Source organism: Anser anser (genome assembly GCF_964211835.1).
Source record: "Anser anser genome assembly, chromosome: 14".
In the NCBI taxonomy this organism is placed as follows: domain Eukaryota; kingdom Metazoa; phylum Chordata; class Aves; order Anseriformes; family Anatidae; genus Anser; species Anser anser.
The window spans coordinates 429435-449400 of NC_139735.1; the positions used below are offsets into that span (position 1 = coordinate 429435).

A 19966-nucleotide genomic window follows, 5' to 3' on the forward strand; every position below is an offset into this window, starting at 1 on the left:
GGTGGCATTCACTGTGCCAAACGTGGCTTCCTGCTGGTTTGGAGCAGGTGCTCCATGTTCACAGCAGCGCTGCTGAGATCGCAGCTGGCTGCCTGCTGCCCCAGTCTGAGAGCTGTCACCTTGCACAGAGCCGAACTGCTCCCTTCTTGTGTTCTGAGGGCGTCTCGTTCCTTACCCCAGAGTGATGTGCAACTCCGGCATACACTTTGGAGATGAAATTAAGCATGTTCTGGATGGGGTTGCAATGATTAGTCTGCTGAGTGTAGTAATATTCAAATTAAACAGCTGTCTTGGAGCACAGCCTGGAGGAGTAATTCAGGTAGCTGAAAAAGAAATACAGTAGATATGACTTAGGCCAACCCCAGCAAAGCATCGCTGTCTGGTGCAGATAATATGGTGGATATATTTTGTGTGGTGAGTGTCTCCACGTTAGAAACTCACTGAATCCCACAAAACCCATCTCCTAGAAGTTACTATAAAAGAGCCACAAGATGGAGATGTCACATCTCCCCACGTGCTGGGCATGAGCTGATCATCTCAGAAAGCAGGAAATCTCTCCCTGAATATATTGGCATGCATTTCTCATGCACACAAGGATGAAAGCTTTCTAAGAGCAAGTGCAGTAAGGAGCTGGTGCTCAGCTGGGCAGGTGCTAGAGCAAAGCAATGCTGGGCTTTGCATACTTCCAGTCAGAGATGTAATGGATGAGGTAATTACCATTAATCAGGATGTCATCTTTTTATGTGTTAGGAGATGGTCTTGGGTTTCTGAGGAGTTTTGTTCTCCTTCTCTCCTTCTCTCCCTTTTCTTCATTTGTCTAGCTGCGAATTCTCTCCTGAGTTCTAACAGTTAATGAAATCAGTCTGTTATTTTCTTCCGCTTAGGGATCCCATTACCTTGGTTACCTGGATACTTGTTTTGTGTACTCTGTCACAGTGATTTAGCTACTGTAACATCTCTTTTTTTTGTCTGTAAGTAGAAATCAGTCAATACTCTGATCTTATTAAACCAGTCACTGTCTGAGCAATGTTTACACCATGAGGTTTGAACTGCAGTTTCTTTTTATTGGGAGCTATGAAAACTGAAATGACTTTGGGCTGTCATTGAGCACTGATTAATGGCCAGCAGTGTGCAGTGTGATGTGCATCGACCCCTGAGGAGGTCTGGGTGTGCTGAGGATGGCTGAGGCACTGGTGAGCGCCGTACCCCCAGCTTCTGGCCCAGGCCTATGCCCGCCCACGGGGAGATGCTGGGAAGTGGCTGCTGCCATAACTCACACCAGGTCTGCTGGGAGCAGATGTGAGCTGGGGCATTAAGCCAGAGCGAGAAGAAATGTGTGTTGCTGAATTTTATGGAACAAGCAGTGCATTTTTTGTAAAACACATTTTCTTCTTTCTGTAAAGTGATTTAAAATCGTATGTGGTACTTTGGTACTTACATACTTACATGGCACTGTAAATGCATGCCCCCCCCAGTCACCTGTGAAGTGTGGTGAGCGTGGAGGGACTTGGCCATCCTGGGGCAGCAAATCTTGGATACTGTAGTGAACATGGACCAAGCATTCTGCTGTTGCTTATTTGTGTCTTAGGCACAAATTCTCTATTGTCTGAAAGATCAATCAACTTGATCAAGATTGGCACCAAATAAATCCATCGCAGAATCAGGAACAGGACCAGCATCTCTTGATTTCTTGTCTTTGTTAGTCTTTTTTTTTTTTTAACTATGACAAGGGGGATTTTTTTCCTTTCTCACAGAAAAAGGCACATGATTGTAGCAAGCTGGAAGCTGTGACATAGAGCAAGTCAGAGGTCAGCCCTGAGTGACCCCTGGGTACGCGTGTGCTCAATTCTGGCTTCATTCCCTCTTCTTCATTCCAAGCAACTTTTATTTTTCCCCAGGAAAATCTCTAAGCTGTGTTTGCTCCTTTATGCTATATATAAAACCTACTGGAAATTCCCTCCATGTAAGCTCCCATTCTAGTAATACCTTGAATCAATTCTGCACCTTAAAGACAAGTGGTATTTTCACCCAAATAAATAGTGTCAGCTCATCTTGCCAGCCAGAGGCTGGAAGCTTGCCATGTGCTGAGTATCAAAGGTGTGCCAAGTGCTCGGTGTTGCAGTGTGGTTTGGTGAGGGCTGGTGCACTCCCAAGGTGGTTCTGTAGTTTCCTTGTTTCTCCTTGCTTGCTGTGTCGGGGTGGCAGGCATCTCCCTGAGTGCTCAGGTCAGCCCCCCTGGGGGCTGCAGAGTATGCGGGGCATGGGGGCAGCTCTGCAGGCTGCTGGGCTTGCTCCAGCAAAGGGAGCTGGGGGCCACACTACTGTGCAGGGCCTGGGGATGATTCCCAGGGCAGAGCTCGGCAGAGCTGACTTGTGGCAGCTCATGTGCAGTGTTAATTCCCTTTGCTTCATGGCTCGTTGATTGTTATTGTTGGTTGGTTGGTTTGTTTATTTATTTATTTTAAATTTTATTTTCTTAAGCATTGAGGCTGGGCTTGGCCCCTGCAAATGGCACAACTGGCGAGGCTGTGACCTTGAGATGCCTTCGGTGCCTGATCCTGGCCATGCCAGGGGCTGGGCTTTCCCCTGCAAAGGGTATTCCTAGGGGTTTTGTCTCAGTCCAGACTAGATTACAGTCTTTAAAGCCAGGGCTGTTCTTGTCTGTTTCTCCCTGGCAGTTGTTGCAGAGGCTTGGGAACAGTTTTGCAGGGACTTGGGCTATGGAAGCACTGGCACTGGAAAGGATCTTGCAACTGCAGCAGCCTGCAGGTGTGCAAGCCAGAGGGTGCAGCCTGCACCCTGCTAGGAAGGGGCTTTTTAGTAATGGAACATGTCGGTTGGAGAGATGTATTTGTTTGCTGGGGGGTGTCAATACAGTTGCACAAACTGATATTATTTTTCTTTAACCTGGTTTCTAAGTAACATGCCTGAAGAGGAAATTTCAGAACAAAACAAAGTGGCCATTCTTGCTTTGAAACTCAGGGACTGATCAGAAGGCTCCCTTTTATTTTTCTTGTGTTCCTGCCTTTAAATTCAATGTTCCTCAGCTGAAATGAAAGATTAGGCAACACACAAGCAGATAGCAACAAAACCACTGCACTAACCCATGAAGAGAAATCATCAAGGTGCATTTTTTGACTTGCTGCCACATAGTTAGATGTTATTCCATTGAAACAAGCTAATTGACTGCTTAACTCAATAGCAGCTTAGGCTTCTTGCTGTCCAAACTGTTAATCAGAAGTCTTAAGTGATAGAATAATTGAAGGAAAAAAAGAATCGAATAATCCAATTAGGAAAAACAGAAGCAACTTAAGAACAAGGGGCTGACGTGTCTCTTGCTGGAATAAGACAGCTGGGTTCCTGTCCAGAGTCCCCACGGACAGTCAAGTTTTCTGTGCTTAACATCACACTCTGGGTTGTCTAAACTTAAAAGCCACCAAATTGACACTGATGAAATTTCATACGTATATGACTGAAAAGACCATGGAGAATATTTTTCATGGAAGGTTGTGGCCATATTTTTCTGGTGCATTTTTTGAGGGCAGGAGTGAAGGAAACACTGCTGTTACACCCTTGTTGTTCTGTTCTTGTAAATTTGGGTGTCAGGATAATTAAACATTGTAACCTCTTTGCTATAGTCTGTTAGCAGATGTATTGTGGGGTGTGGATAGACATAAAATAGGCTTTTCAATTAGTTGTAAGTGACTGAGAATCAGGAGTGGAAGGGCTAAGAGAGGTGAAGCATGGGAAGTGTTTCGAGCAAGCACATGGGAGACCAAACCTGTAGGAGTTAATATTGGCTATCTGGGGAGGAGCTGGGTATGTAATCTCTTATCTCAGGACATCCTTCTGTAGCAGTACTGGTGTGTATTGCTACAGGTTAGGTTGAACGGGTTGCTAATATATGGGAACTCATGATAACCATGTGAAATGAGCTACTCAAATGCCTTTTTTCTTTAATTAGTGCAATTATTTGTTTTAGGTGAATAATTGTGGCAAGACTACATACAAACTGGCATACAATTTCAAACATGTGTAGAATGAAGAACGGTGTGCTCAGTGTTTTTATGCCTCAGTACTATGCTGAATGTCCAGAAATGGTTTGTTGATGCTAGTGCTAATGAATCAATTACTCTTCGTGCAAGAATGTTGCTTCCTTTAAATGTTCAGAAATCATTCAAAAAACAAGAAAAGAATAAAATCAATTTTGTTTGTTAAATTGGATTAAAGTAACTGTATTCCCATATGGACAGGGGCAATTGGATTTAATATTACTTTGCATATTATTTCAGTCTCATCTTGGTGGGGATAGCTGTCTGTTTTAGGAACTACTTTATTTGAAGGACAATAAAATCTTAATGATCACATTATCATGTTTCAAGTTAGACTCTTTTATACATAATGCTGTTCTGACCTCATTGCTTATATTGTTATTATATGTAATGCAGGAAATGGCTTTGAGAATGGCAGATCTGTGTATGAGCACATGCACGTATTTATGTTCGTGTATAACCCATGTGGTAGAGCAGGCTGTTGCTTGATTCATGATTTGGTCAGGGCTATTAGATTTCCTTCCCTGAGGCATTTTATAATCTGTTTAACATAACACAGTCATTTGTCTTGTTTGCTGACTACTTAACAGATGGATTTGTGGTTTTTGTAATTACTATATGAACATTAATAAGACGCAATAACGTGATATCTTTTATTAATTAACAATTTTCCAGGTTAGTTTTACCAAATGACATGAGGTAGATTAGATGTAAATAATAGTGACATACAAATATTAGTTTTACAATGTTAGCATTTTGAAAAGTCGTACAAGACTTCTAAGGCTCCCCATAGTGTCTTTTTTTGTGGTCTCAAGGTATTGTTTGTACTTATTCTCTAGTAGCGCCATTATTACTTTCTCTCGTTAAAAATTGGTCTCTCAGTATAAGGAGAGAATAGACCTGGCCAATGTCCTAAAACATTCTGTATACTTATCCTGTCTGTGATGTTCTTCCATGGCATTTATATCTTTATTTAATATTCACATCCTGTCTTTCCTTCTGGAGATTTCCAAAAGTAGAAATCCAGGTGTAACAGTACAAACACTGAGTACCATATGGGAAAGAAAACATCTCACGCCACAGGAATGCAGGCATTTTGTAGAGCTATTGTGATACAAATGAAGACAAGAACATAAACATAAGCAGTCTTGTCCTGTGAAATAGAGAGAGGGCGGCAGATCAGTGTGGAGCACTGCAAGGTTGAGTTTCACAGGTGAGACTTTAGTCACTTGCACACCTCATGCTAGGACTCTGAAAAAGAGAGATTCACTTTTCCTTTATGAAAGAACAGTCCCTTCTGCTACCAATGCTCATGGCTAACAAAGTTCTAAACGATGTACAATATGTGGGAACACTAATCAGTCTAAATGTCACATTTTCCCCAAACTGTTATCTTTATTGGAAGCACTTAGGAGTCCTGTTGAGGAAGAGGTATAGCACCAAAAGTAGATCAATCAGGGGTAGATAATCACAGAACTCAAATGTTGAATTTCATGCATTCCCAGAGAATGAATGAAGTGAAAATGTGGGAAAAAATGATAGGGCTGTATCTGTGCCCACATGTGCGCATAGGAGCCATGGATGGCTGAATTTGCTGACTGTCACTTCTTGTTCCCTGTTTGTGGCTCTGAGTCACGGGGAGGGAGTACTACCATCTGAATTTAGGAGCATATGCATGTAAGTAATGTTGAACAGGAAAAGCATAATGTTTCTTGACCTGCCACTAATGCTCAGACACTTCAAACATGACCACAATTCAAACTGAAAGGTTCTCTTCTGAAGGGCTTAATTTTATAGGAGGTAACAATGGATATGCAAATGTAGGTGTGATGTGAGCATTGTGTGGCTTCACCCCTGCCAATAAGCAGTGTTAAAGGCATGGAGCTGCTTTCCTTTCAAGTGCATTCCATTACTGGTTTCTTTACTCATCCATATTTTGGCAGGAAGTTCACATGCACACTAAATGCCACAGCTGTCATCTTCTGTGACAACTCAGCCATTCTCGTAGAGCAACGTGGCCTTACAATGCCAAAGAGGTGGATGAATCAGAGTATGTTATGATGACTTGTTGTGATTTTTCCCATACCAAAATAGTTTTGTGCTTAAAATACATTCTATGTTAAATGAAGTGTGAGTGGGGCTGGGCTAGCTTTCCAGCACTGAACTGAATTTCAAACTTTATTTTATTGTGGTACATTGCCCATAGACTTTTTATCTTTCTGTTGAGACAGCTGTGAGAAAAAAAATGGCTATCAGCAGGCAGGAGCATGGTGTACGTTTGTTTTAACTTTGTAGAGTATCGCTAAGAATTTGTAAAGTTCTTTGAATTTTGAAATAATCAGCAAGTAGATAACAACTTGCAGACAGATAGAGCAGGCTGTCTAGGTTGTCTGGCTTTCAGTATTGCAGCCAGCAGTTGGTTTATTTTTATCTTACCCAATGTTGTGTTTTCCACCAGAGTGGCTGGAGAACCATCCTTCTGATGGCTGCAGAACTTAAATTAATCCTTATACAGGTCAAAACTCTGCCAGACACGCAGTATAATTTTCTTCGGGGAATTAATCCTATCTGACTGATTAGCCTGTGTGCTTTCAATTTTATAAGGATGGCTAAGCTGTATCCAAGTGTACTACTCACTTCTGCTGCTAGATGACATTTAAGGACAAGCAGAATGATTTTTATAAAGTCATAGTCCTAGCGCTAGGGTTTGCAATGTTGTAAAACTTGCTGTGCTTGTTAGAAGATGTGGGTAGCCAGGGTTAATTTATACCACAATTTCATTACTTTTGATGTATTCCATGTTCAAATTAAATGAAGGCAGTGGAGTAATTGCAGTTTAGGATATACGATTCAAAATGACCTAGATGTGTTGGAGTCTCCTATTAACATACATCCTTTCAAATAAAATCCACCTTTGGGGCTATATAAAATCTTGCATATTTAAATGCTAAGTAGTCATTCTAACAAATAATATCTCATCCCAGGATACATGGGGAAGCATCTGAGTACTCTATATAAATACACCACATGACAAACTTAGCTTTTTTTCTGCGCTCACATGAATCCAGTTTCTGCTTTTCTTGCTGCTTCTGATCACACAGCCGATGGCTAACCAGTTTGCAGACTATTGGCTATTTGGTAGCTTTCCTGTTTTATTAATTATTAAAATTTGTGATTGTCATCTTCATGCTATGGAATTCTTTTTTGCCGTTGGCTTTATGACCATTTTTTTTTAAGTAGGAGAACGATGAATGGTGAATGAGAAATTGTTTTTGGAAGCCGGTTGACACATGAATACACACCTGCAGCATCCAGGCCCTAAAGTTCATGTGGAAAAACTCAGTCTGTATTCATTACGTTTTGTGAGCAGCGGATGAAGAAGGGTGCACACAGCTGAAGTGTGCAGCTATTTGAAGATCATCTGATTATCTTCCAATATAACTTACATTATTTGTTCCACTCAAATGCACGTGCAAATTCTCCTCCTGTATGATGACCAAACCTAAAACATATTGGGGGTCGTACCACTGTACAATACAGTGGAATTAAAATAGTGATTTTTCTCCACAAACTGGAAGTAAACTAATGGGGAAATCCAAGAAACAAAATATTGTCTTTATTTTTACATTCGGTGCTCACTAGATTTATTCGGCCTTAGACCTCCTGTAATGGTTATCTTATGAACAATGTTCCAGTATCATCTTGCATCCTTTTTATCCCTTGTGTCATGTTTCACTGCAGTAGACTGTAAGCACTTTGGGGCAAGGAGCCAGTATTTATGCATTACAAGGTGCTGTGTACATTGGTTGCATGCTCTATATATAGTATTCCAAGTCCCCAGAAGACCTTCAGTATTTGCATCCTGTAATGCTATTTCCAGACAAATCAGTTTTTGTTGTTCCATTATTATGTGCAGCAGGTTTTGTTAGTAAAGTTTTTTAAAAACAACAACAAACAAGCCAACAACAAAAACATCGCCCCAACCACAACAGAATGCCTGATTTGTAGCGCTGCTCAGAGTAACTGCTCTCAAGTACAAACTTATTCCTTAGCTAAAACGATGCTCAACTAGTTCTAGTGCACTGATGCTATAGCATGTGGCCTTAATCTTGAGAAATGGCAAATCCTATTTACTGTGTAAGTATTTAAGCTAATTATACCTCTGATGTGAGCAACATGTGATAGAGTTCACACCGTATCCTTTAAAGGACATTGAAGTCTTCGATTCTCATGAAATATTCTCATTCCATTTTGCGTCTACTGTATGTGTTCTGCAATAATATAATTTAATACTAATATAGACAAAATGTGTGTTATGGCTAGATTATCCATAGTGTAAAAGAAGAAATAATTCTTATGTTTGTCCTGGAAGTGCTTTGTTTGCATTTCAGTTTCACAGTTAGGGATCTGTTGCATGATAAGGAGTGATAGGATAAACAAAGGTATTTTGGCTTTAGAAAAGATGTGTTTGACATCAACCTCATGTGTTGAAGACTTATGACCAGCATTGTCTCAGATGAGATGGCTGTACGAAGATCTAAACAGCTTTTGTGGGAAGGCTAGGGATGGAGAGCCATGTTTCTGCAAGGAGCTGTTTCCCTTGGTACTGCAGTGGATCAGCCCTGGTGAAGAGTGCAGCGCTGGGGCTGTTGCCTTGGCGTGGGGAGAAGTGGGGGCAAGCAGCAGTGGTGACCTCAAGCTGCCTCTGGTTACGTAGGTGTGATACAAGAGTCACTGAACTTCTGGGTTGGGTGCTGTGCTAACACAGGAAGCGGAAGTAAAAGCCAAAGCCACTCTTCTCTAGGCATTGCTGCATCCTTAAAAGTCTCCTGGTAGCTGTGCAGTGCTTTGTGCAGTGATAGGAGCTCAGCTTCCCTCATGAAAGTCTTTCCCCTTCTCCTTATTTTTCAGCTCTTTGTAGTATCTTTGTAGTACTGCGGCAAAGATCCCACGGTTAAAATATGACTGCAGTGGGTGGGACATCTGATGGCCATCATACACTGACTTTGCTTCAGGAGCATTTCTGCAGGAGGACTTTCACTGACATAGCCAAGAGCCGGGCCTATTACCTCCCTACTGGTTTTGGTCAGAATCAAAACACTGATAAGAGAAATGTTTCGTACAAGGAACAAAGTGACAATGGTCCAAGTGACTGCAAAAATGGAGTGGCATCTGCCTAGATGGGCAATTGCACTGAAAAGTTCTCTTGGTGCTGGGATTTATCCCTAGCTGTGGAAATCCAGACTGGTAGGAGCTAATGAGTACGTGTGGCCAAGCAGGCTTACCACTAGCATCCAGTGCTGGGCTGTGCCACAGCCATGGAGCAGGCTGCTGCCATGTGAAACTTCTGTGAAATCCACCCAAACCCACATGAGGCTGCTGTGCTGCTTATGGCATCACTGTGGCATCTAGTGGCATTGGACTGTTCTCAGGACGATAACAGGGATCTGAGCTGCAGAAAAATACGTCATGTTGCTGTGGAATAATCAGTGGATAATCAAGGCCCCTGTTTAAGAGACACCCACATAATACATTTGCATTGAAAAAAGTGTCTCACTAGCTCAGTTGTAGTTATTTTTGTATGTACAAAGTAATTGTAAAAGCAATGTAATTATTATGATAGGCACTACTGTAATGGTGGTAACACAAAGGTGTTCCCCAAGGTTATGTTTAAGATACCTACTGTATGTAGGCGTCGTGCAAGGTGGACAGTATACTGCCTGCACTGTGTGACATCGAATAGAGGGAATCTCAATTAAGTAACAGCCCTCAAGAGTGAAAAGTAGCAGAAAGTGTTAAAGATGTGTAGAGTGCTATGGCATGTACATAACTGGACCAACAGTTACAAAGCAGCTTGTGGGGAAGCATTTGTACCATCCAACAATGCATCAGCTGGCTGAGCAAAGTTTTGGTCAAGAAAAAAAACAAGTGAGAAGCACTGGTAATAGGCACTGGATGGGGCTGCTTGAAGAAAGGGTAGAAGTAGTAAATTGGCCAAAAGGAGGCTCTCTTCAGACCCTGGCATAAAATACTTGGTAGGGAAAGGGTAAAAACTAAGAAGGGCCTGCTAAAATGTCACAGTAACCGGTCAGTCTAATTCAAGATATGTGAGAAAACACTTCAAGAGCAGATAATCCCCGAGCCGCGGCTGGATGTGACGGTGCTCATTACTGGTGTGCTGTTAATCATGTACAATGAGTACCAGTAATAACACGTAGCAAGGGTGAAAGCAAAGCAGATCAATTTATCTTATGACCTTTGGGAGGCAGAAGTCTCTACCTACTTTGCATTCAATGAACTGATTCTTTCCTTTTCTGCCCTGAGGTCCTGACCCTGTGTCGCTTGTGAAGGGAGACTTGAAATATATACTTTATGTGCAACTTGACTTCCCAAATTTCATTATCTTAGTCTAATCCAGTAAATTATTGCTCTTCTTGAAGTCATTCTAAATTAAGGTTCATAGGTGTGTTTTTTGGTGCACTGCATGAGAAACATGAAGGCATGGTTTCAGAGCACAAAATGAGGGATCCACAAGAAGCTTCAAAATCCCATTAACAGTAAAAGGATTAGCATGCTGTCCAGTAACTGTGTCATCATCCAGCATTGGGTCTGCGGATGAAAAGGGAAGGCCCAGCATGAGGTGTTCACCTGGAGCATGTTCACCTGCGCTGCAGGTGCTGCATGCACCTTTGATGTACTGGGCAGGAATGGGTTTTGTCGGGCAGTGCATCTGCTGCCCTTTCTAGGTCTTCCCCAAGGTCCATGGGCTGTAAACAAGCAGTGTCAACCAGTCTAAGCACTCCTCTGTATGCTGGGAATAGTATTTATCCTTTTCTGTGAAGTGCTCAAGTGTCTGTGGTCCTCTGGAAGGAAAGGTCCGTGAGCTGGTCTCTGTGTCTCTGGTCCTGGGCTGGTCCACCAACGTGCTGGGCCTGGTGTTGCTTCAAGACTTTGGGAGCTTCAAGCAGCACAGCTCTCGGCGCAGCAGGGACAAGTGCAGGGTCTTCAGACAGGCTTCAGAGCTGTGGTCAGAGGTGCTGAGCGAGTGGCGAAGCTGGCAGCGGCTGGTGGAGGAGGCTGGTTCTTTGGAGGTCATCCAGTGCTCCTGGCTGCAGGGTGACCGCTGTGACTGCCTAACCGCTGACGGTGATGGGCTGCCAGTGAAAGGCCTTTGTTGCTGATTGACTCCTGTTTTCCCGCTGGTGCCTGAAACGAGGACTTGCGCTATGGCTTTCAAGATAGATTGAATGGAAATAACATATACGTGGCACGAGCAAAGTTAATAGAAATCTTACAAGTTTAAAAGAAATTTTGTTAACTAACAACATATTAAACAGTTAAAAAATAATAAAAAAAATGAAGCTAGCATTCTAACCTGGACCAGTAATTAGGAAAATGGATTTAGTGCTGATGGATGTGAAGGTAAAAATAAATGAGGTGAAGTGAAGGAAGTTCTTCATGCAAGTTTCATGCTGAGAATAAAATCAGAGGTTTGATTCAATTATTATTAATACACTGCTTAGGTCCCACAGAAACCTGTGCACAGGGGCTTTTAAACCTATTCTAATGGAAGCAAAACCCAGTGGAGTGGAAAGTGTCCTGGCTCTTCAAGAGATGCCTACCATGTTATATACTTTGACACCTGGGGGTTTGGAAAACAGTGACAGCTACAAGCCGACCTTTGGTGAATTTAATCTGCAAATGGATTCCTGCTTAGGACAGCTAATGCTTTTAGTTATTGTAAAGGCTCATTCCTGGATTTTAAAAAGCTGAGAATAAATGGATTTCATGATGCAGCTCCTATGCACATTGCATAACAAACAGGTGGCTTGTGGATGTTTTTAAATGATATGGTGTATTGAAAAACTTTGCAGGACTTACGAATTCATAATTATAATGTATGCACAATGGTGAGAATAATCTTTCTAATAAAGGAGAACAGAGTTGGCACATGTTAAAATAGAAATACATTGAAGACAGAGCCTGCTGAAAAGAAAGGGAAGGAGGTTGATGGTTTGTGTTTGTTTCATAATAATATTCATAAGCATTGCAGGAGCTTATTATTCAGCTGGGTATGGCCTTTTGACTGAGACTTATTATCCTAAGACTTGAAGGGAGGATGTAAAACAGTAACATTTGGTTATTAAAAGACTATTTTTCTTTTCTGGAGTTGAGATTGTTTAAGTGAGATTGCTCCTGTATCTTACACAGAGTGTGAGTAACCACACAAGTCCACACCTGCAGGCAAATGCACATCATAGGCAGAGATAATCAGATTCCTCTGTGTGTGTATGTAGGTATGTATTTAATCTTTGTTTTCCTTCTCTCTTTTACTGTGGGAGACTAGTACCATTATCTTCCCTTTACAGATAGGAGATGTATGTGTAGGGGAGTACAGGTGCAGAAGTGTCAGTTGTCCTGCCCAGGATCAGCGATGGTTCTGAGTCCCAGTGTGCCATGTTCAAGTCATGCGCCCTTCCTTTGCTGCCATGTGCACAACAGCACAAGGAGCTGTCAGCAACACAGACTTTTTTTTATAAATGTTATGATATTACTGCTGTGACTCTTCCTGGCTTGCGAGAGAGTAAATACATTACTGGACTTTACTGTGAAACCATGACCAGGTCTTGTGCCTTGTCATGGGCGAATTCACACCGACCCGTGTGAGTCTCACGCCATACAACTGAGAACGGCATCAGCCACAAATACAATGCGTTTGCCTAATGTGAAAATGTGCCTGGTGATTATACCAAGGAACTCATATTCCAGAAGAATTCAGTAAAGACTTTGGGCATGGGGACTTCAGGCTCATGCTTGTCTGAGGGGTGCTGGTGGCTTGTCACATCAGTATTAATGAAAGGCCTGTGATGTGGTTGACTGACAAATCCATGAAGTTACATATGCATATCAGTAAGTGCCAGGGCTCTCCGAGGGGCAGTTTTACAACACCTGGTATCAGCCTTCACATGACAGAGTGTCAGAAATGGTCCTGGGGAGCCAGGCGGCTGAGGACCTGGGAATTCACCTTTCCTAACAAAGTCATGATATGGGGCAGAAAGAACTTCTCCCCTGTCTTGCAGTAGCGCTCATGTGAGGATCCACGTGGTCCTTCAAAAGGTATGCTGCAGTGGTGTACACAGCCCTGCGCACGCGATGTATGCATTGGAGTCCTTGAGCCTTCTTGCTCTGAAGTGCTGTCTCCTGCACTTCCCCTGAATATAAACAGCTCCCCAGGAGGTAGGGCCATCTCAGCAGAATAATGCAGGCTACAAAGTCATGCACCTTGCCAATGAGATTTTAATTATGATACTATGGTTAGGAGAGGAAATCGAACTGCAGCGCTGTATCTTACAGCGTCATCCAGTATCTTTGTTCATTCCTTCTGCATCCCTTATTCTCCCTCCGACGCCAGTAACAATGACGCTCCCTGTTGATGTGGCACTGAGCTGCCAACGCAGCTCCTGTGCAGTGCTGGAGCTGCGCTCTGCAGAGGCTTGCACCGAGCTCTGTGGGGTGGAGCTGCAGGGGGCTTGTGGCTTGTAGAGTGCTGGGGTCACTGCGCTGGCCCTGGGCATGCAGTGGAGAGGGGCAGCAGGGCCTGCACTGGGGCCTGGCCCCATGCCCTGTGGCACCTGGCACAGGTGAATGACCTGGCCAGGGCCTGAGGGACTGCAGGAGGCTGTGTCTGTGCACCTGCATCCCTTCAGCAGCAGTCTGGGCTGGGGAGAGCTAGGGGCAGAGGGGACACTGAGGGTTGGTGGTGGCTTTGGTGTGAGAGCATGGAGGCGTGTCTGTTCCCCCTACTGGTTCCCAGGGCACGCATCGTTGCCTTGCTGGCAATATCTTGGGTCTTGTGTACCAACATGGTGCTTGGGTTTTACCTCCAAGTTCGGTCGTGGCAGCTAACAGAAGTGGAGTCAGGGGAAATCACCCCCGTGACATTTTTTCCCTCTGGCTTGGTCAGTGGCAAGGCTTATTTCCATCAGGCCTACACACAAACACAAAACCCTCCCAAAAAGCAACTGTTTCCCTTTGAACGCACCAGCTGTCTTGTCTGGAATACAGCCTGTCCTTTCGAAGGTGTGCGCTGAAAATCAGGGCCCTCGCTTCCCCGATAGCTCCTGTGCTCGTGCTCTTCTCCAGGCGTCGCCGGTGCCCCGACACGCGCTGACCTTCCCGTCCCTAGCGCCCGAGCATCCCCGCCGCCGGCTGTGGCTGCGGCAAGGGGCGCGGACGGAGCGCAGCTCGCTGTGAGCGCGGAGCCCGGGGCCGGGCGCTCCCGCTGCTGGTCGCGGGCCGTGGGACCGCCGGGGCGTTTGCGTTTGGGAAGCGCGGGGCCGTCCCAGATGATCTCGGAGGTCTCTTCCAACCTAGATGATTCTGTGATTCTGTCCTCCTGGCTTCGCGGCCCCAGCGTCCCTTCAGGCAGCAGCTCCGCCGCGGCAGGAGCATCCTCGGGGCAGGGAGCTCGGCCGGGGCCGGGGCCGCGCCGTGCCCGACGGGGCGGGCGGGGCGCGCCCTGCAGCGCGGCGGCGCCGAGCCGAGCCGAGCCGAGCCGTGCCGAGCCGTATGGGAGGAGCCAGCGGGCTCCACCGCCCCTGCGCCCCCCCCACGCCGCCGCATTTCGCGGCCGGCCGCCGCGGAGCAGGGCGCGGGGGGGGGGGGGGGATGATGGATCCGCGGCTGCGGCTGCTGACGCCCCGCGCCCGCCAGCCCGCCGTCAATGGAGGAGGACGTTGAGACCCGCAAGATCAACAGCAGTTTCCTGCGAGACCACAGCTATGCGACGGAAGGTGAGTGCCGGGGGCCGCAGCAGCAGGTGGGGGCCGCCGCCCGGCAGCATCCCTGCTTTCCCCTGCCCCTTCCCGCGCCGCTCGCGTCGCCGGCATCACCGCGGGCCTCCCCCGGCGGGGCTCGGGCTCGGGGCTCGGGGCCGGGCACGGCTCCCTCCCCGCCGGACGAGCGGGAGGGGGGCGCGGGGTCGATCCCCCCGGGGCCTGCGGGCCGTGCCGGGCCGTGCCGGGCCGTGCCGTGCCTTCGGTTAACCCGTTCCGGTGACTCAGCAACGCCGGACCCGGTAGATTTCCACCCCGTTCGCGGCTTGCCCTCCCGCTGGGATCGCGATCCTCGCTGGATCCGGCTTTGCGGGTGAGGTCTGACATCTTGGATACACGGGAGACCCCCAGGTTTCAGCCAGTTCTGACCCTCGGTGGATGCTACAAGACCCGAAGTCAAAATCTGGCTCGTTGCTCCTGCAGTTGTATGCGAGTCAGAGAATTGCGTGTTTGCAGCGAGTGGTCTGGCCGTGCTGCATTGCTGATCGGTGCCGGTCCTTCTCCTCGCTGCGCTCCCAGGGCGCCCGAAGTCTCCGTGCTTCTCGGGAAGGGCAGCAGATGCTTCTCTGCCAGGGAGCTGAAGTGGGGACAGCGGGGCTGGGGCCCCTGCCAGGAACAGCTCGGAGCTGAGTCTGTGAATGTGAGCCAGCCTCTCCCTGCAGCCTGCTCCTGCTCCTTTTCAGCGATCCCCAAGCGTGTTTGCTTATTGCTGGTTTGTGCCTGTTTCCTCGGGGCGCTGTCATGGTGGGGGCATGGCAGGCGTTGGGAGCCAGGTGAGCCCAGGGCTCCTCCTGCCTTGTCCTGCTGCCTCTGTTTTCCACGCCGAGAAATGAGAGCAGGGAAGAGCTCTTGCAGGGCCGGTACAGAGCAGAGGGGTCACTGACTGCAACAAAGCACTCATGTTGCTGCTGCCCTGCGAGGGTGAGTGCTTGTGACGGCTGCTATGCTAAATGGGAGGGCTCGAAGGCTGTGAGGCGGGCACGGAGTCGCAATTCAAAATATGCTTCATTATGACTGTATTAGTGACTTCTGCTGGTAGCCTGTGACGGTAGCTGTTGAAGGGTTAGGAAATATGATAAATACTAGTGTAATTGTCATTACAGAAATTAAATAGTTGTCTTAGGGCTGTTTTTCCTACAAGCCTTTGCATGAAGAAATGCGTATTCTGAGATGTATATTGCAGAGGTGAGGAGATGCCAAAACTGTTAGACGTGGAGAGTGTCATACCCCCAGCTAAGCACATAGGGCCTGGCCACTGGTGCATTGGAACATGAATTTCCTGTAATGGCTCAAGAAGTGGAGGAGATGGTGTGGCCACGTTCGGCTCAGGAACTGAAAAGTGAGCTGCGAGCTGCACACGGCGCTGCAGACTGCCACAAAGAGGCAGGCTGCACCATGCTGGTGGGGATGGAGGGCCAGGGCAGTGTCTGCCTCGCTGTCCTTCTGACAGCTGGAGTGCTGCTGGCTTCACAGCGGTTCTGTCACAGCCCCCTTTGCTTCCTTCCCTCAGGAGGAAAATGCGGTTGCTGTAAAAGAAAACCAATGCCCCCCCATCCCTCCAGCATTATTTATTCTCCCAGTAGCATGCCTTACATGAAACTCTGAAGGCAGCCTCCACACTAGAGAGGCTGGATAGGCTTAATTAGTAGCCAAATAGTCTTCCTCTTATTGTTTCGTTCTCCAAAGGCTCTAGAGAAAGCTAACATATGACCTGACCTTGGGAATTTTATGACTCCAGAACATCACTAAAGGGGGGCTTACCTAGCAGAAAGATCCTCAGCTTAATATAGTAATGGAAAGCTTTGGATACCTGGTGAGCCGTGCAAGAAGACCGTGCACAAGTTGGCATTGCTCGTGTGTAAATGAAGCGCAAGCGCTGAAAGGTGACGAGGACCAGAGGCAGCGGAGGCGACGCCTCAGTGCCGGTTGGTTTCTGGCACCCAGGCCCCGCTCCGGCCCTGCGTGCCTCGAGCTATGGGGCAGGGCCCCGGGCGGGTGCGTGGCAGCAGGGCTGGCCTGGCCAAGCCCAGACAGCGCGGGCGAGGGACGTTTGTGCTGTGTGGGATGGCGCAAGCCGGGGCTTCCAGTGTGGCGGCGCAGCCAGGATGGTGAGCGTCCACACTGCCAAGTCAGCTGGCGCGCAGCCTTGCTCCATGCCCCGGGGCAGGATGAACTTGTGTTGCTGTGTTATAATAGGCAGCTGCAGCAGGCAGCAAATAACAAATGGGAATGTAGCTGTCCGAAGGTTTTCCAGGTTGGGAAGGGTGAAGGGTTGGGTTGAGCCTGCAGTGAGTTCAGCCTGTGGCACTTGGAGGGTTGGGGATTTACCAGCCTGCCCTTTCGGATCTGGTCTGTCTGGTAATCCATGGTAAATTTCCCCAAGTTGTGCACTGGCGCTTTCAGAAGAGCCTAGCGCATCATACTAGTAAATGACAGCAATCCTCTCCGTAGAAATGAAATAGCCAGAAATGTTTGTAGGCAGCCTACTGAGTCAGAGCAATCCCTGTTCTGTTGCTTAACTGGAGGAGGTACATGAGAATATTTAATGGCTGAATATTGGCCGGGAGTTTCATTTCACCTCGTGCTCCTCAGGCCTTCTCTCCCTCCATGTAGTTGTTATGCTAGAGACGGGCTCCATGCACTTTGGAGCAGTAGAGCTTGTTAGTATGGTGTAGAGGAAAAATAATTAAGGAAGAAAATTTTGTTCCATTTTTTTCTAAATGTGAAAGCAGCTTATTCCTAAAATGATCTGGTTGGTAACCTGTGTTTTGTTAAAAATCCTTCCAAAACCTGTTCAGAAGATAAAGACTTGCTTTGGAAATGAAGGTGTCTGTGATGTGTCAACTGAGGAAGTAAATGGGGTTATGTAATTTGGTTTAGTGAAGTGTTGTCCCTTAAATAGGTCTGGTATTTTTATACAAATGTGGGGTGAGGATGGTATTTCAAAAGCACACACTTGAATGCCTTGTTCTTGTGTGACACTCAGAAACACGGCTAATGAAGGAAGTGCATCCATTGTACAAATTCAACTTTAGTTGCCAGGGAATATTAAGTTGCTGAGGTGCAGCGCACATACATCCCTAGTGGGTCCTGCAGCACAGTTTGCCCCAGGGCAGTGCCTTCGAGCTTGTTTGGTGGCCCAGGACCTCACGGCCTGTCCCCAGAATGGGCAGTCTCACAGGGGGGAACATTCTGAAAATGTGCAGGGTTTGTTCTGCTGCATAGATCCGTCTTCGTTCACAATTTTGCTGAGCTCCCTGTTGGAAGTAGAGCAAGTCAAGGCTATTTGAATACAAACAGCTTGAGCAGCTTTCACTTCTAGGCATGCTGAAGGTCTCTTCATGCCCCCACCCCAAAGCTGGACTATTTCCAGCAGCTTGGCCCAGAACATCAGTCTCCTGAAGTCTTCAAACTAGGGGGATTATCCATTTTTGTATAGCCTTGCTGTCCACCTGGTGGTCCTCTGAGCCCTTTCTATGGCTGAATGTTGGGCAAGTGCTTCCAAGCAGAGGAGGAATGGTGCTAACGCCCCTTTCTACATTCTGTGCCCTAATGAGAATTACGCTGGCTATTCTCGTGCTCAGCAGGTCCAGGTGGGATGGGAGCAGCAACTGTCACGGTTCAGCCCTGCAGCATGCCCGCTGAGCGGCAGTGTTCGTGTCCCACTCTGCGAGATGTCTGTGGTCCCTGCCCCGTGGCGGGGCAGTGTCCCTCATGGGAGCGGGGCCCAGGGACGTGGGTCCCTGCCAGGGCAGGAGAGCTGCGGGTACCACAGGGCTGGTGCTGCCCCCTCCGCTGCCTGCGGCTCGGCTGGCAGCGCGGCCACGGTGCACATCTCCCCTCGGACGTCTTGCTGGCGGAGATGGGTTCCTCCTCCCCAGCTCTGTCTGAACCCTTTCTGGTGCTGCAGGATGTCCTCCGGGGCTCCACCTGTGGAGAACCTGTAGAGCTTGGCCCTGCCACAGCTGCGTATGATTAGACTTTTACTTGGAGAGATGCTCCTTCCCACCGGTTTGGTACAATGTGCAGGAAACTTTTATGAGGCTTGACAGGTGCCCTCATGTCCCAGATGTCCGTTAACCTGCTCCAGGGGAGGGTTCTCCCCCCATGCTGCAGGCACCAGGCAAGCTGAAGGAGAAGTGGTCTGCAGCATGCATTCTGTGGTATGCACTCCAGTTGTAAGCATCGTCGCACAAGTGACCCCAAGTCAGGAGACGTGGGCGCTGATATCTCGCTGACACGCTTGCTGTACAGCAGAGCTCTGGGGACAAGATGTGGCCTTTCCTGCGGCCGGTCCCGGGTGCAGCCTGTTGTAGTTTTGCTGTTGGAGGAGGACTTGGGAGGACCTCGTCCCATGGTGTGGGCTGCTCTGCAGCTGGCCACATCCCGGGGCTGTCCTGGCACCCGCAGGGTGTTGCTGTCTCCAGCCGGTGCCGATGGGGCGCGTGTCCCTGGGGCAGACCCCGTGGGGTGCTGCCGGGCCAGAGGGCTGTGGTACCTGTCGCCCATGCGCCTTTCCCTGGTGTTGTCCTTAATTTTTCTGAACTGTGCTTACGAAACTGAATAGATTTTCCATTAAGAAATCTATCATTAAGCCTTCATTTCCTTTTCCTAGTTTAATCTCGTTACTCCCAGCTGTAACCCCTTGCCACTCTGTCATCCCCATATTGCCTTCATCCCTGGCCTGCTGTCACGCGTGCTGTGAGTGTGCCCGCCTCGAGGAGGGAGCCGGGGCGCCCACCTCTCCGCCCTCGAGGGGCAGCCTTGCGAGACCTGTACATAACAGCCCCCAGCAGCACCCTGATGTGGCCTTTGGGGACCTGGGAGCCATCAGATGTGTAAGCAGCCTCCTCAGTATTGCACATCAGGCTCTTTTGTTCTGTTTTGGAGAGAGAAACAATCCGTGCATTAAAACGTGACACTTTCAGCCTCTGAGGGCATCTCCCCCCACCCTCCAGTGGCACAGGGGCAGCTGGGGACTGCCAGGGGCGAGCTGATGCATTTTCTTTGCACTGACAGAACTTCAGAAGCAGATTAGCCTGCCTGCTGGGGCTTGCTGGGGCTTGCTGTGCTGGATAC

General features: G+C 47.5%; 1 protein-coding gene across 3 annotated transcripts in view; it reads left to right on the forward strand.

Moving 5' to 3' along the window:
- Positions 1-19966, forward strand: part of PPP2R2B (protein phosphatase 2 regulatory subunit Bbeta) — a 102796-nt gene that overhangs the window by 20806 nt on the left and 62024 nt on the right. Inside the window, exon 1 of one of the 3 annotated variants that reach the window (XM_083798476.1) lies at positions 14666-14845. The exons of the other annotated variants lie outside the window; for them this stretch is intronic. Within the exon in view, the coding sequence (XP_083654602.1) occupies positions 14776-14845 (70 nt within the window). The 5' untranslated portion in view covers positions 14666-14775. Of the gene's footprint in view, positions 1-14665; positions 14846-19966 lie in introns of those variants that run through there. 3 annotated transcript variants of the gene reach the window in all.